Source organism: Takifugu rubripes, chromosome 18 (genome assembly GCF_901000725.2).
Source record: "Takifugu rubripes chromosome 18, fTakRub1.2, whole genome shotgun sequence".
Taxonomy (NCBI): Eukaryota; Metazoa; Chordata; class Actinopteri; order Tetraodontiformes; family Tetraodontidae; genus Takifugu; species Takifugu rubripes.
Window position 1 is genome coordinate 889,487 of NC_042302.1, and position 15,616 is coordinate 905,102.

Consider the following 15,616-nt stretch of genomic DNA (forward strand, 5'->3'; position numbering starts at 1 on the left):
CTGACTCTGCATAAGATGCAGACTCACAGTCAGTCGACTGGTGACCAAAGGAACTATCCAAACTTTCATCAACTGGAATCAAGTTAAGAATAACTGGATTAGTATGAACAACCTTTATGGTGTCCTTGTGTTTAATTTTGTCACTTTCATGAAGAGTCAAGTAATCTCCAAATTCAGAGTCCAAATACTGAAGACATAAGAAATTCCAAAGGTCTCTGTCACAACAATCTGCAGCTCTTCCACTGTAGGTGGGATTCCTGATGAAGGACCAATTTCTCAATTTGGTCATCAACAATTACCCTGAGCTTTGCCTCCATCTCTGCAAGCCTGACAAGAATGTGAATAGACAAAGTTTCTGTAGCATCACATACAGGAGCTCACAGATATGACCAAATATACAGTGGATAACGTATTGAAGAAACTGTAGTGTGCTACCAGAAGTAATTGGGGCAACCACCAGTTCAACTATGACTTTTAATGTCATAAGAACTTGCCAAGCAGGATCACCCTCAGGTACCCACGAATCAACAATAAGTGGCAACAACCGTATCAAGGCCCAATTTTCACCTATAGTTTTGCGACTACTGTAGTTTTATGGGTTTTCTTGAGGGCTATTGGCTCTCAACGAGGGCTAAATGTGTGATTAACTCGTTGAGTACAGTCAAATTAAAGTACTTCTTGGAGAAAATCTTAACACAATGCTAGTTCCCTTGGGACCATTCCTTCAAAAAAGGTCATGAGTACATCTGGAGGGTACCCAGAAACAAAGTGAAAATGATTTAGTTTCTGTCAACGGACAGATAACACATTGCTTTACTCCAAAGCAATGTGTTAATAGGATTTTCCTTTACAGTTTGCACATGTAAACTGTGCTCCTTTGTCCGAGGTGGAAATGCTCCAGTCCGCACTTCATGTTTCTGGCACTGTGAGGAATGTCCAAGACAAAATCTACAGATGTACGGCCCTGTGAAACTTTCAACTAGTCCGCTGATCGAATGTGCACCGAGATTATTGGCTACAACACCGTGGACACTGATCCGACAGGTCTAATTGAATAATGTACCATTACACATAACAGGTTGGCCTATGGGATTTTACTTTTTGGTGTTTATGTACAATTTTTATTTTTTTTTATTTTAACATGGTTTTTGTCTGGCATATAAAGACTGTTCATCAATGTTACATTATTTCTAAAAATGACAATTATTGTCAGCATGACAAAACTCACCAAGAATCATATCATGAAAGCTTATTGTATATCTATGAGAAATATTCACTCGGTATTTCTATATTTTCATTTTTCAACTTTCAATTCATTCAGGTTGGACAAACTGACAATCTGTAAATATGCTTTTCAACAACCACATGGACCACAAACATTTACACAGCATGCACTGTATGTGAAATCTGGTATCACAGCATATTCTGTACTGTATATAAGAGTACTACATACCTATTAATGAACTGCAGTTGAAGATTTTCATGCACCTGAAATGAAATTCATATTAGCTTGATTTCAACTGTATAAACCTATATTATACACATAAAAGGGCACATAGAAGAAACAAACAGTTAGATACTTAGAAAATGTACCAAACACACAATTGGCAAAAGAAAAACTGAACATGGCACACATCTGTCTTGTTTTACTCTATGCGCTTAGCACATCATTGTTAAAAAAAGTAATCGAGTTACCCGAGAAGCTACGTCTGTGACGTCACTGTCCGTTACGGTAACGGAGAGGTTAAACTGTCGCGCGACGGGCGCAGCACCAGCTGGAAGCCAGTGCACAAAACACAATGGTAGACTGCTGATGAAAATTTAAGGAGAGACAAATACTGCAATTTATTTAAAAAAAAATAAAAAACTTCGCTAGTTGCTCTCCCGAAATGAAATATTAACATTGTGAAAGCTGAAAACTATACTTAAGTTCACTTAAGAACCCGAAATTGTGCAAGTGTAGACTAACCTGTGAGAGCAGAAGCGTTGAGTGTTAGTTTTGGTTAGAGTCTCTTATGAGTGTCCACGTGCCTGTGCGTTCGGCTACCTGCTAGCTAGCATGCCAAGATGGAAACCCAAGTCGAAGTCTAACTAGAAGACGTAGATTAGCTGATATCCTAGGCTGTTACACTTAGTATAACATTATACTCTAGGAACTGATGTTAAAATAATCGCATTACTTTTATATTTTAATGCTAATATAATTTCAAATTGCAACACAGTGAAGTTAACTTGTTTGGAAACTTAACTAGAATCTATGTGGAAGTGATGCGAATTAATGTTCCACTACTACAGAAATTTGGTTATAAATTGTTTGTAAAATACCAGCAATTAAACTGTTCTTACCTTTGGGAAAACAGCAATGTGTGAAATCTGTTGCAGATGGGGAATAACCTCCATGTGGCGGGAAGCGACCCAACATGCACTGGGCTTAAGTGTAAAAAAAAAAAAAAAAAAAGTGATTAAAACCAAAAACCTCCCAGCTAGTAGAATTGATCAATTTTTTGCATATTTGGCCTTTCCTATAAATTATTAAAATGTACGCAGTGGTTTTTAGCCGATTTTCTTCAAACAATTTAGTAAATTTCAATCAATTTAAATTTGTTCAATTTAGCTCATTTTGATTCACAACGGCAGTCTTTTTTATTATGTATACATTGTTATTTTTTTGATTGTTAATAAATCCCAATCCCAGTTTTTACAGTGTAGTTTGTCTGCTGTTTTATTTATATTTTAGGAAAATGAAATGTCTTTATGTAAAACATAAATGTCTTTTAAAACTGTTCAAAATTTTCCTTAAAAATGCAATATTATTGAGGCAAGAAAACCTTTATGACGGCTGTAATGCTGCTTTCGATCTCTTGGTAAATGGTGAAATCACGACAAGTTCAGGCGGTTGGTTAGTGTCAACCTTCCACACAGGTTTGACAAACCTCACCAACGTGTAACTGACCTGTATTTTTCATCCACACATACTGTCAGGAACAGACAGGATTCACCGGGGAACCAGGCAGACAGGAAAACGCTGGAAAGTCATCAGAACCACAAACGACGATCTGGCAGGGAGGCAGCGGAACTCCGGGAACTAAGAAGGGGGCTCGTTATGGTCCTGATTCGTCACAGGTGGCGAACTTGAACTCACGGGCGGGATTGACGCGCGAAGTGAGACGTGACGGAAAGATGCCGCTCGAAAAGGCGGGGGACGCAGAAAGGAGCCAGCGCAAGGAGCAGCTGAACCGGAGTAGACTGCCCCTGCTGAACACCCGGATCGGGGACCTGACCAGCGGTGGGTTCCTCACGTTCCTCAGTATTCTCTACTCTCCTCTGACTACACTCATCCTTGTTTCTGGAGGAGGAACTTTTGCCCAGTCTGGAGCCTGAGCGCCCCCTTATGGCGGCTTTTGTGTAACAGGGTCCCCGTGTAACAGGGTCTAGGTGTAACAGGGTCCCCGTAAAAGAGGTAACGCGCACGCTTCCACATCCTCCACCCTCCCCCAGAGGTCGTCGGCCAAGACCTCCAAGGTGACCTCGGCTATTTCAGGGGTGAACTGTGTAAAATGGTTTTGTTTAACCTGAGCAGGCAGGAAGAGCAGCTAAAACGCTGGCCACCAGTAGCAGCACTGGAAACCTCAGGAGGTGGCGGCCATCTTTGATCTGAAAATGCTGACGTGAATCTGCTACTCGTGCAGAAGTTTGTCGGCCACAGCCAGGAGGAGTCAGAGCAGCGAGCCCAAGACCGCGGCGCACGCCAAACCCAAACTCAGGTGTTGTTTCTGGGGCCGGGGTCGCGTCGTCCTGGGCGCCCCTGATTGGTTGATCTCGTTCCAGGTCGGTGGCCTCTGCTGGAGATCTGCACTGCACCGTGGCGGCCTCGGCTGCTCGCATTTCCATCACCACGGCGCAGGGACAGGTACTGCCGCCGCTGTCGTTAACCTTCCTTTGAGTCCCAGGTGGTTTGGATGGTCATTACAGGGACTGCATATCCCACAATGCACTGCCCCCTCTGCCCACTGCAGTGGGTTCTTAGTTTGATTTTGTTTGGACGTTTGAGGTGCCGATCCGGTTAGAAATGATCGATATTTGCACAAGATTTAATTAGCTAATGTTAGCATGCTAATCACTGTCCCAATGCAGAGCCACTGGTCCCCTTCATGGATGCTAATGTGTTAGCTTTGGGGAAAATGTGTGATACTTGCAGCGCGTCTCGGCACTGCCGGGTGGCGCTAAAGCCACCTTTCAGAGCAGCTGTCAACTCTTTAGTTGACAGCTGCTCTGAAAGGTCAGTCTTCTTCAGACCATCACTTTTTCCCAGAGGAGACCAAGGGCGAGGTCAACCTGGACCTGCTGGACGACATCGCCTGGCGTCAGATCCAGAAGCTAGAGGTAAGCATCTTGACATTGATGCTACGTTGAAGCTAAAGTGACAGACGAGCGTGAACGTTGCTCCTCAGAGTCTGCTGAAGTATTTGCTGAGGCGCCGCTGCCAGCGATGAAGACTCGCCCGATCCATCAAGCGTTGCAGAAATCGAACTTTCCAGTTGGCAATAAAGTTAATCAATTAAAGAACTTGTTTTCCTGGAATGATTTATTTCCTCTGACACGTGAAGATGAGGGCAGGAACCATGTGGCCGGATCAGGCTTCCTGAGGAGGCTCCGCCTTCTCACACACCTCTGGAGGGGGTGGGGCCACAGGCCGGTCCTGGGGGCTCACGGCTGGGGTCTCCACGGCCACCATGTGGGGATGAAAGGGCCCCACCAGCCAGATGAGCAGTGTGTTGTTGACCATGTAGTCCAGGGACTCCCTGACCTGCTCCAGATGGACCCGGCTGACGCTCGGCACACCATTGGGCAGCTCGCTCAGCTGCTTTGCCCTGCTCAGGTAGGCGTGCAAGGCGGAGTGGCTGAGGGACAGCACCTCCTGCTGGAGGTGGGTGGGGAGGCCCTGCAGGCTGGAGACCAGGACCAGGCAGGTGGTCTGGAGCTGCTGGGTCAGGGAGCGGGCCAGGGACTCCATCACCTGAGGGGATGACAGCAGTTCTGTTGGGATCCTCAGGAAAAATAAATCAAAGAACCGCCACTCACGTTAAGGGTCAAAATGTTAATATATTGGCAGCAGTGCGAAAATGTCTAGTTTTTCCAAGATCTGCCCAGGTAAGCATATTGTCTTACATGAATAATTTTCAACTACTTTTACTTATGTCCATGTTTTTTGACGTAAAAATAAACATGTGAATCGTGGTTAGCCAATGAATTAGCAACGGTCTGCAAATACTGGATATAATTGTAAGATGCTGTATAGATGTGTATTGTCACAAGTCCTTTTCGTAGTTTACACACAAGGTTTAACGTAGTTATGTTCAGAGCACACAGATCTCTATTGCGCTTGTGGTAATGCTGTGTTTCGTAATTCAGGCAACGATGAACAGTTTTACAAGAATTTGCTGTGTAATTTTGTAGTGTACAGTAAATTTTAAACACATTTAGCCAAGGTATCATTTGTCTTTTTACCACCGTCACATTGCAAAATGTCCTTCATGTAAAGATGATTGCAGTAGCTAAAACATAAATGTCTTTCAAAACTGTTCAAAATTTTCCTTAAAAATGCAATATTATTGAGGCAAGAAAACCTTTATGACGGCTGTAATGCTGCTTTCGATCTCTTGGTAAATGGTAAAATCACGACAAGTTCAGGCGGTTGGTTAGTGTCAACCTTCCACACAGGTTTGACAAACCTCACCAACGTGTAACTGACCTGTATTTTTCATCCACACATACTGTCAGGAACAGACAGGATTCACCGGGGAACCAGGCAGACAGGAAAACGCTGGAAAGTCATCAGAACCACAAACGACGATCTGGCCCCTGCAGCGGAACTCCGGGAACTAAGAAGGGGGCTCGTTATGGTCCTGATTCGTCACAGGTGGCGAACTTGAACTCACGGGCGGGATTGGCCGCAGCTGTGACAGCTGAAGGGAAAGGCGCTTCATTAAATATCCAACATTAAAGCAAAATACTTGTTTAAACATCTTGTTTTGATACGTTCATTCACCGGCTGCGTCACCAAAGCTAACCTGTGGATTTTATCTATGTCACATCAACATTGTTACTTTTAACGACCGACGTAGCTGTCATTTTAATAATTTATTGAGTTATCACAGTGCGCTAACAGTAAGCTTCCGCCGGAAGCTCCCTCGGGTGCCCACCCGAGGGAGCTTCACGTTCGCAGGTGCTTTATAAGCGATTCGGGACGCGCGAAGTGAGACGTGATGGAAAGATGCCGCTCGAAAAGCCGGGGGACGCAGGAAGGAGCCAGCGCAAGGAGCAGCTGAACCGGAGCAGACTGCCCCTGCTGAACACCCGGATCGGGGACCTGACGTTCCTCACGTTCCTCAGTATTCTCTCCTCTCCTCTCCTCTCCTCTGACTACACTCATCCTTGTTTCTGAAGAGGAGGAACTTTTGCCCAGTCTGGAGCCTGAGCGCCCCCTTATGGCGGCTTTTGTGTAACAGGTTTGTGTTTGTGCAGAGCGAGTCCGTGCTGGTGCCGCCGTCCCTCCGGGGGGTTCCCAGTAAAAGAGGTGACGCGCATGCTTCCACATCCTCGTCCTCCACCCTCCCCCAGAGGTCGTCGGCCAAGACCTCCAAGGTGACCTCGGCTATTTTGGGGGTTTCTGGGGTGAACTGTGTAAAATGGTTTTGTTTAACCTGAGCGGGCAGGAAGAGCGGCTAAAACGCTGGCCACCAGTAGCGGCACTAGAAACCTCAGGTGAGGCGGCGGCCATCTTTGATCACCATCTTTGATCTGAAAATGCTGACGTGAATCTGCTACTCGTGCAGAAGTTTGTCGGCCACAACCAAGAGGAGGCAGAGCAGCACGCCCAAGACCGCGGCGCACGCCAAACCCAGACTCGGGTGTGGTTTCTGGGGCCGGGGTCGTGTCGTCCTGAGCAGGTCGTCGTTCCAGGTCGGTGGCCTCTACCGGAGATCTGCACTGCACCGTGGCGGCCTCGGCTGCTCGCATCTCCGTCACCACTGCTGCCGCCGCCGTCGTTAAACTTCCTTTGAGTCCCAGGTGGTTTGGATGGTCATTAGAGGGACTACATATCCCACAATGCACTGCCCCCTCTGCCCACTGCAGTGGGTATTGTCACGAACAGACAACAGACAGGATTCACCGGGGAGCCGGCAGGATAGAATAGTCAGAACCAGGCAGGCAGGAAAACGCTGGAAAGTCATCAGAACCACAAACGACGATCTGGCAGGGAGGCAGCGGAATTCCGGGAACTAAGAAGGGGGCTCGTTATGGTCCTGATTCGTCACAGGTGGCGAACTTGGACTCATAGGCGGGATTGGCCGCAGCTGTGACAGCTGAAGGGAAAACCTCTTCATTAAATATCCAACATTAAAGCAAAATACTTGTTTAAACATCTTGTTTTGAAACGTTCATTCACAGGCTGCGTCACCAAAGCTAACCGGTGAATTTTATCTACATCACATCAACATTGTTACTATTCTGTCCTGGATAACACGTCAGGTGTATTGTAGACAGATAGCGAACAACAAAAGACCTCGTAGACTTGATTCCAGGTTGAGAGTTTACTGAAATCTTGTGAGACCTTACGTTTCTTTGTTTGTCTTGTTGTAAAACTGCAACACAATAAATACAGAGAATGTTACAATTAAATCAAATGAAATACTGTATATGCAACAGCACTGGTTACACTTTCTTTTTTCCCTCTTTCCAGGTTACATATCAGGTAAGTAACAGCATAAACACAGTAAACAGCAATAATAGTTTTCACATAAACACCAGAAACAATGTGAATCAGGCTTAGCAAGCAGTTAAATCTGCCGTACTACTAGCTACTGTAGCCCGCTAGCATTAGCATCAACCAGCGAGCATTGTTTACCAAACAGAAAACATATAAACCAATTGTTCTTAACTTAAATGCACCTTTAACAGCCTTAAACTTAACTTAAATGAGTTCACGATCAGCTGTACTTACTGATCAAATCAATCTTTATATAGCATCTGTTACAATCAAAATTGTTTCTAGGCGCTTTACACAATCCCAGGGCCTAACCCCAAACAAGCAACAGTGGCAAGGAAAAACGGACCAGGCTCATGTAGGGCTGGCTAGAGGACTTGACTTGGGTTGGGTTTCTGGCCCTCTAGCCAGAAAAAACCCGCCCGCCGTCGTCCTCGCAACTGCCAGCGTCGACTGCGTGAATACACCATGGATGACGAGTACGATGACGAAGAAATAAGGATGACCCCACAGGGACTCTGCCTGTTCCGATTGTTTGGCAGCTGATGGGTGGCAATGGCCTAATCAGTTTTTCTTTTTTGAATTGCTTCATTTTAAATGATCCATTTTCTTTTCCGGAAATTCATGAATATTTGTTGTATTTGTGACTAAAATCTGAAATGAGTTCACGATCAGCTGTACTTACTGATCAAATCAATCTTTATATAGCATCTGTTACAATCAAAATTGTTTCTAGGCGCTTTACACAATCCCAGGGCCTAACCCCAAACAAGCAACAGTGGCAAGGAAAAACGGACCAGGCTCATGTAGGGCTGGCTAGAGGACTTGACTTGGGTTGGGTTTCTGGCCCTCTAGCCAGAAAAAACCCGCCCGCCGTCGTCCTCGCAACTGCCAGCGTCGACTGCGTGAATACACCATGGATGACGAGTACGACGACGAAGAAATAAGGATGACCCCACAGGGACTCTGCCTGTTCCGATTGTTTGGCAGCTGATGGGTGGCAATGGCCTAATCAGTTTTTCTTTTTTGAATTGCTTCATTTTAAATGATCCATTTTCTTTTCCGGAAATTCATGAATATTTGTTGTATTTGTGACTAAAATTTGAAATTGCTCCTGTGTTTAGTGATGATTTGAGTCACATGGTGAAATTCAAATGCAATAAAAGCCCAACCTTAATTCATTTAACTCCAATCCTCAGATCCCGAACATTATATTCTTATTATATGAAAGATAAAGCGCAGCTAACTATTAACAGTGAAAATATCGGCAGAGATTGGCTACGGAGTGGCGTCTTTAATTTGCCTCAGATTCATGAAGCGGCCCCAAGTCCAAATTAATTGAATAGGCCTGCCCAAGAGTGTATTTGAGACCCTCATTCGATTTCGTTTGGTTTCTCGAATAGTTTTGTTACTCCGTCGTGCCGCTCCTTTAAGAGTTGCATTAGGTTGATGGCACCGTTCTTTTGGCCAAGTAGACTTACCGTAGTTTTCCTGTAGCAAAGGAAGAAAAGCGCGAAGAAAGACCTGTGGCAAGCTGTGTTTTCTCTTCATCGTTCACCTTTGTTCTGTTGGATCCCGAAAAAAATACATGTCTGTAAGTATTGCTTGCTTTTTTAAAAATTGATAACTCACCTATGGTGGATTTTTGGAACTGCGTTTAGTGTGCTAACTGAAGAATGCAAGCCGTGCTAACTGGTTAGCAGGTTAATGGGATTCTCAATGCTATTTTAGCATTACGCTAATCAATCAATCAATCTTTATTTATATAGCGTCTGTTACAATCAAAATTGTTTCTAGACGCTTTACACAATCCCAGGGCCTAACCCCAAACAAGCAACGGACCAGGAAAAACGGACCAGGCTCATGTAGGGCTGGCTAGAGGAGAGGACTTGACTTGACTTGACTTGACTTGGGTTGGGTTTCTGGAGGCCTATAGCAGCATAACTAAGATGTTAACCTAATTTGTCTGTCTATGATAGTAACTGCAACTACAGAATTAGTGATAATAAGCTTTTTCAAAGAGGTAGGTTTTAAGTCTGATCTTAAAAGTAGCGATGGAGTCAGCCTTCCGTACCTGGACAGGGAGCTGGTTCCATAGCAGGGGGGCCTGGTAGCTAAATGCTCGGCCCCCCATTCTACTCCTCGAAACTCTGGGAACCACAAGTAGACCAGCATTCTGAGAGCGGAGCGGGCTATTGGGCTGATAAGGTATCACTAGCTCCTCCAGGTAGGATGGAGCTAGGCCTCTGAGGACCCTGTAGGTCAAAATAAGGGTTTTAAAAGTTATTCTAAATTTAACGGGCAGCCAATGAAGCGACGCCAGTACAGGAGTTATGTGATCTCTTTTGTCAATACCTGTCAGAACTCTGGCTGCAGCATTTTGGATCAACTGGAGGCTTCTTAAAGAGTTGTTTGGACACCCTGATAATAAAGAATTACAATAGTCCAGCCTGGAAGTAACAAATGCATGGACTAACTTTTCAGCATCATGCCGCGTCAGCAGCTTCCTGATCTTTGTGATGTTCCTCAAGTGAAAAAAGGCACTTCTCGAGACTAATTTAATGTGTGAGTTGAAGGAGAGATTTTGATCAAAAGTTACTCCTAGATTCCTCACAGAGAGACTAGATGTTAATGAGATACCATCTAGAGTGATCATGTGATCTAATCTATCCCAGAGAGGTTCAGGACCAAACACCATGACCTCAGTTTTTCCTGGGTTAAGGAGGAGGAAATTTGAAGACATCCAGGACTTTATGTCTTTAAGACAGGTCTGGAGCTTCACTAACTTCTCTGTCTCCTCGGGTTTCATGGATAAATAGAGCTGAGTGTCATCAGCATAACAATGAAAATGTATCCCATGCTGCCGAATAATGTTCCCTAAGGGAAGCATGTACAATGTGAAGAGGATTGGTCCAAGTACAGAACCTTGAGGAACTCCATGGCTAACCCTACTGTATGAAGAGGGAACACCATGGACATGAGCAAACTGGTATCTATCAGATAAGTATGAGCTAAACCAGTCTAGTGCTGTCCCTTTAATCCCAATCACATGTTCCAGTCTATGTAACAGGATGCTGTGATCAACTGTATCAAAAGCAGCACTGAGGTCCAGCAGAACCAGCATAGAGACCAGTCCATGATCGAAAGCTATGAGAAGATCATTAGTGACTTTAAGAAGTGCTGTTTCTGTGCTGTGGTGAGCTCTAAAGCCTGACTGAAACATCTCAAACAGGCTGTTCCTCTGCAGGTACTCCAGTAACTGAGTCACCACCACCTTCTCTAGAACTTTAGAGATAAAAGGAAGGTTGGATATTGGCCTATAATTTGCTAAGACATCAGGATCCAGTGATGGTTTTTTAAGCAACGGCTTAATCACTGCCACCTTGTAAGACCGGGGTACATAACCTGACACTAAAAAACCATTGATCTGGTCGAGGCTAGAACTGCCTATCAATGGTAAAACATCCTTCAACAGGTGTGTTGGGATGGGATCTAAAAGACACGTGGTGGTCTTGGATTTCTGAATTAGCGATGACACCTCAGAAAAATATATAGGGCTGAAGGAGTTTAAGGGCTCGTTGGAGACCCTGTATGTTCCCACAGTCGGCACATCTGGTGATGGTCCAGTTGTTGGGATGGCCTGGTTAGCTTTCTCTCTGATAGCTAGAAGCTATCACGTTGCTGGAGGGTGCTTGGACATCCCTGCAGGCGTTATACATGGCTAAAAAAGAGCCAAATAAGGGGAAAAAGAGTCCCAAATTGTGATATTAGTTTCTCCAACTTGTGCTTCAGTATTAATTTTAATAAGATTTTGGTGATTGACCGCTCCCCTGCTCTGTGCTTGGTGAACTTTTAACCGTGGAACAGGAACCTCTATAGTTTTAAATATGTTAAATATGTTAAAATATGTTATTGTTGGCAGATGAGGGTTCTAAGGAAGCAGCAGAGATGTGTGTAAGACTACAACTCTGCATCCTGGTCTGGACCCTGGATTGTCAGGTCACTTTGGGTCTAATAAAATTAGCCAAATTACTAGAAATGAGAGAAGCACCATCCCGTGTGGGATGGACACGTCTCTCCTAATCAGACCAGGTTTTCCCCAAAAAGTGCTCCAATTGTCTATAAAGGCCACCTGGTTATCGGGGCACCACCGTGACAGCCAGCGATGAAGCGACGACATGCGGCTAAACATCTCATCGCTGGCCAGATTGGGGAGGGGACCAGAGAATGCTACGGAGTCCGACATCGTTTTTGCGTAGTTGCACACTGACTCTATGTTAATTTTGGTGACCTCCGACTGACGAAGCCGGGTGTCGTTGGCTCCGACGTGAATAATAACTTTACCAAATTTACGTTTACGTCTCGCCAGCAGCAGCACTTGACTATGGTCGCTGGAGTCGGCTTCAAGTAGCGCAAAATAGAGTCGCCAATTACCAGGGTCGGTTTCTCAGCAGGTGTGTCGCCGAGTGGGGAAAAACGGTTAGCCACAGGAAGCGGTTGGTGGTGCACCGTGGGCCTTTGTTTTGGGCTACGCTTCCTGCGAATCGTCAACCAGCTGCCCTGGCTAGCCGGCTGCTGCCTGGGGACCGCTAGCTGAAGCTACGCTAGGCGGCTCCGCAGCAGCTAGCTTCTCCTGGCTACCTGACGGAACTCCAGCTAACTCCAAGCTGCGGAAACGCGTCTCAAGCTCGCGAAGTCTCGCCTCCATAGCCGTAAATAAACTACACTTTCTGCACCTATTCCCTTCACTAAAGGAGGCAGAGGAGTAACTAAACATTTCACACGCTGAACAGACAAAGACACCGGGTGAAACAGACGGTGAGGCCATGCTAATGCTAATAGTCGGCGAAGCCCTGTATTTGTTTAATATGGATTGTTTCTCACTGTTGTTATCAGGTGACTAGAATGTCCCAAGTGTTCAAATTTTAAGTAAAGTGAATACAACACACCAAGTGTTCAATATTAAGTAAAGTAAATACAACACCCCGTGCACAGTACAACCAACGAACGATTGAGAAGACAGGAAGTGACGCAATACGTTACCAACAGGGAACAAAGGTGAGCGAGAGGGGAATGCATGGGGATGCATAGTTTGCATGGGGAAGCAAACTAGCAAATCTACCCTGGAGAGAGATGATATTCAAATTATGGCTTGTTTGAACCATATATGACCTCTTTGACTGCAGTGGGTCAGTGTGACTGCAGTGGGTGTGACTGCAGTGGTCGTGACTGCAGTGGGTCAGTGTGACTGCAGTGGGTCAGTGTGACTGCAGTGGGTCAGTGTGACTGCAGTGGGTCAGTGTGACTGCAGTGGGTCAGTGTGACTGCAGTGGGGGGTGATTTAAACCACTGACTTTTTTGCAGAAGGTTTTTGGTTCGAATCCAGGCGTGACTTTGGTTTGAAGAATCAATGTTCTTCACAAACATGTTTTTGGTTTTACCATAGTGACTGTCATGCATTGCATCACCATTTTTAGGACCAAGTATCCTATTTAGAAATTACTGTATGGTGCGAAAGAGGATCGTATGACAGCTTATAAATCAGCACCCCTGTAACTATTCCAGCAATGAATCACAAACTAAAAAGGAAAAAAGTTATTTAATTGATGCATAAGAAAACAAAAACATGTGAGGAGTATTGATTCCACAAACCAAAGTCACGCCTGGATTCAAACCAACAACCTTCGGCAAAGAAGTCAGCGGCTTAAACCACTGACCTATGCAGTCAGGCTGACCCACTGCAAAGAGGTCATATATGGTTCAAAAAAGCCATAATTTGAATATCATCTGTGGATGTGATTTCTGTGTCAACACAAATTCCATATTTCCACAGCACGTGAAGAAAAACATCTGTGTGAAGAATATTTAATCATGGCTTTGTGAGAAGGATTATTGTTATTGTTGTTATTAGTATTATCTTTAAATGCTATTGTATGTAGACTTTGAGTGTTTGAGGAATGTTGATAGGAAAGAAGAACATGAGAGTGTCGTAAAAGTGCTGAAGCTGCTTACTATCAAGCTCAGCACTCAGATGTATCCTGTTGGTCAGGATTAGAGAAGTTTGTAAAGATGTCAGAAGACAATGAATTATGATATCCTGTTGAGACACCCATTCTGTTTGCACCAATAAAAGAGGTGAGCGAGCAGCAGACGAACGGAGTTGACAGAGGAAGCTTGAACTGCTGCTCGGCTCCCCCTTTGCAAAGGACTCCAGTTGTTTGCGTGGTTACTCTGAGTCTAGTGAACGAACAGCGCGGGTGATCAAAACTTCATCCTCACAAAATTTGGTCCTTCGAGCCGGATCCCAAGACCTGGAGAGGAGCGCCGTGGGACGACCGAACGCCGAAGTCTGTGCACAGCCGGAGTCAAAAAGACGTCCGAATCGAAAGACCTTTCATCACGAGTTGACGGAAGGCCGGTCTTCGTCCCTCCCAGGGCGACCATCTCCAGTGATGGGAAGAAGGCACCAAAACAACTCAGAGAGAAACCATAGAGACAACGGAGTGAGTATAAGACACGAAAAGCGCTACACGGAATATACCGCGGTATTACCTGCCTGGTCATCAGGAGAGAAGCAGAGGCAAAATACACCCGCCTCCTCGGAGGTAGAAGCTTGGTGTATACTCTCCTGATTAAAAAAGAGGGGTTATAAGGCCACGGCGGAGGGACTGAACTAGATATCCTGTAGGGATTGAGGGTTGTTCAGTCGGGAGATCAGGCGTCTCCATTCAAATACATAAAAACTGATAAATAAAGTGCAAACATGGGCAACCAACATTCCACAAAAGGTGCTGAATTCGAAATCCCAGCATCATGTAAACACATGGAAGACAAATATCCAGGTTCATGCTCATATGTTCAGCTGTGGATGACTAAGTTCGATTGGGATGGTAACTTAGACAGGCAAGGCAATATTATAAAATTAAAAGAAGATTTAATAGAATATGGAAAGAAACATCCAAAAGTAAATGTGGGGTTGACACAATGTCACCTCTGGCTCACTGAATCAAAATATAGAAGAGAAAAACAAAATCAAGAAAAAGAGAAACGAAAAAGAGAGAAAGAAGAGAAAAATGAGAACTTCATATACCCATCGCTGAGTGCGTACGTGAGGGCGGAGGACAACGAAACAGGATGCAGGAGTCAATTGATAAATGTGCCTCCCCCGTATGTTCCTCCACCTCCTGTTCCACTAGCTCCCCCTCAGGCGGTCCCATTGGACCCGCCCGGAGCTATAGCCCCCCTTGCTTCAAACACTAATCCTTTTTTGGGCCCCTCTCTATCGGGAGCCCAGTACAGAAATTACCACATGCAGGACAACACCGTGCAGATGTACCCATTGATCCAGGTTGCAAATCCACAAGCCGGTGTGCAGGGTCAAGATCCTACTATCTTGGTGTATAGAACCTGGACTCCAGAAGACTGTAAAAAAGCTTGTGATGACATAACCTTGCCCCAAATGGACGTAGAGTTGTGCATCCAAGACATAAGACAGTTACTAAGAAGTTATCATACTAACGGTACTGAAACACAGCAAGTCCTCATGTGCGTTAATGGCAAGAAATGGGGCACTGTTAGAGGAGATTGGGTCCCAGTGGATCCAGTCACTCAACAACCATGGCAGCCTGACAGCCAAGAACTAAATGACAGACTTGACAGACTGTACGAGCGCATGCGAACTACTTTTACCAGACGAGCTGACTACAGCGCCATTACGGCCACAAGACAAAAGACTGACGAAAGTTTTGAAGACTATAGCATGAGAATGAAAGATGTGTTCCGGAAAAATAGTGGAATTCCGTATGCGGAAGATCCAGAAGGTCCCTACCAACAGCAGTTAAAGCAAGC

At 45.1% G+C, this 15,616-nt stretch overlaps 1 protein-coding gene and 1 long non-coding RNA gene across 4 annotated transcripts; one reads left to right on the forward strand and one right to left on the reverse strand.

The window, feature by feature from the left end:
- Positions 1-4,075: 4,075 nt before the first annotated feature.
- Positions 4,076-6,214, reverse strand: LOC105419882 (perilipin-2-like). 3 transcript variants are annotated; one of them, XM_011621621.2, is made up of 2 exons: positions 5,753-6,214; positions 4,076-5,017 (listed from the first exon to the last, which is right to left on the reverse strand). In XM_011621621.2, the coding sequence occupies exon 2, from the start codon at positions 5,012-5,014 to the stop codon at positions 4,634-4,636; it is 381 nt and encodes a 126-aa protein (XP_011619923.1). In that variant the 5' UTR covers positions 5,015-5,017; positions 5,753-6,214; the 3' UTR covers positions 4,076-4,633. The 3 variants fall into 3 exon arrangements, with proteins under 3 accessions (XP_011619923.1, XP_011619922.1, XP_011619924.1); XM_011621620.2 differs by having other exon boundaries at positions 4,076-5,037; XM_011621622.2 differs by having other exon boundaries at positions 4,076-5,048.
- On the forward strand, positions 6,195-7,424 carry LOC115246662 (uncharacterized). The gene is made up of 2 exons (XR_003885756.1): positions 6,195-6,765; positions 6,837-7,424. It is a non-coding gene; the product is annotated as an uncharacterized lncRNA (long non-coding RNA).
- The last annotated feature ends 8,192 nt before the right edge of the window (positions 7,425-15,616 follow it).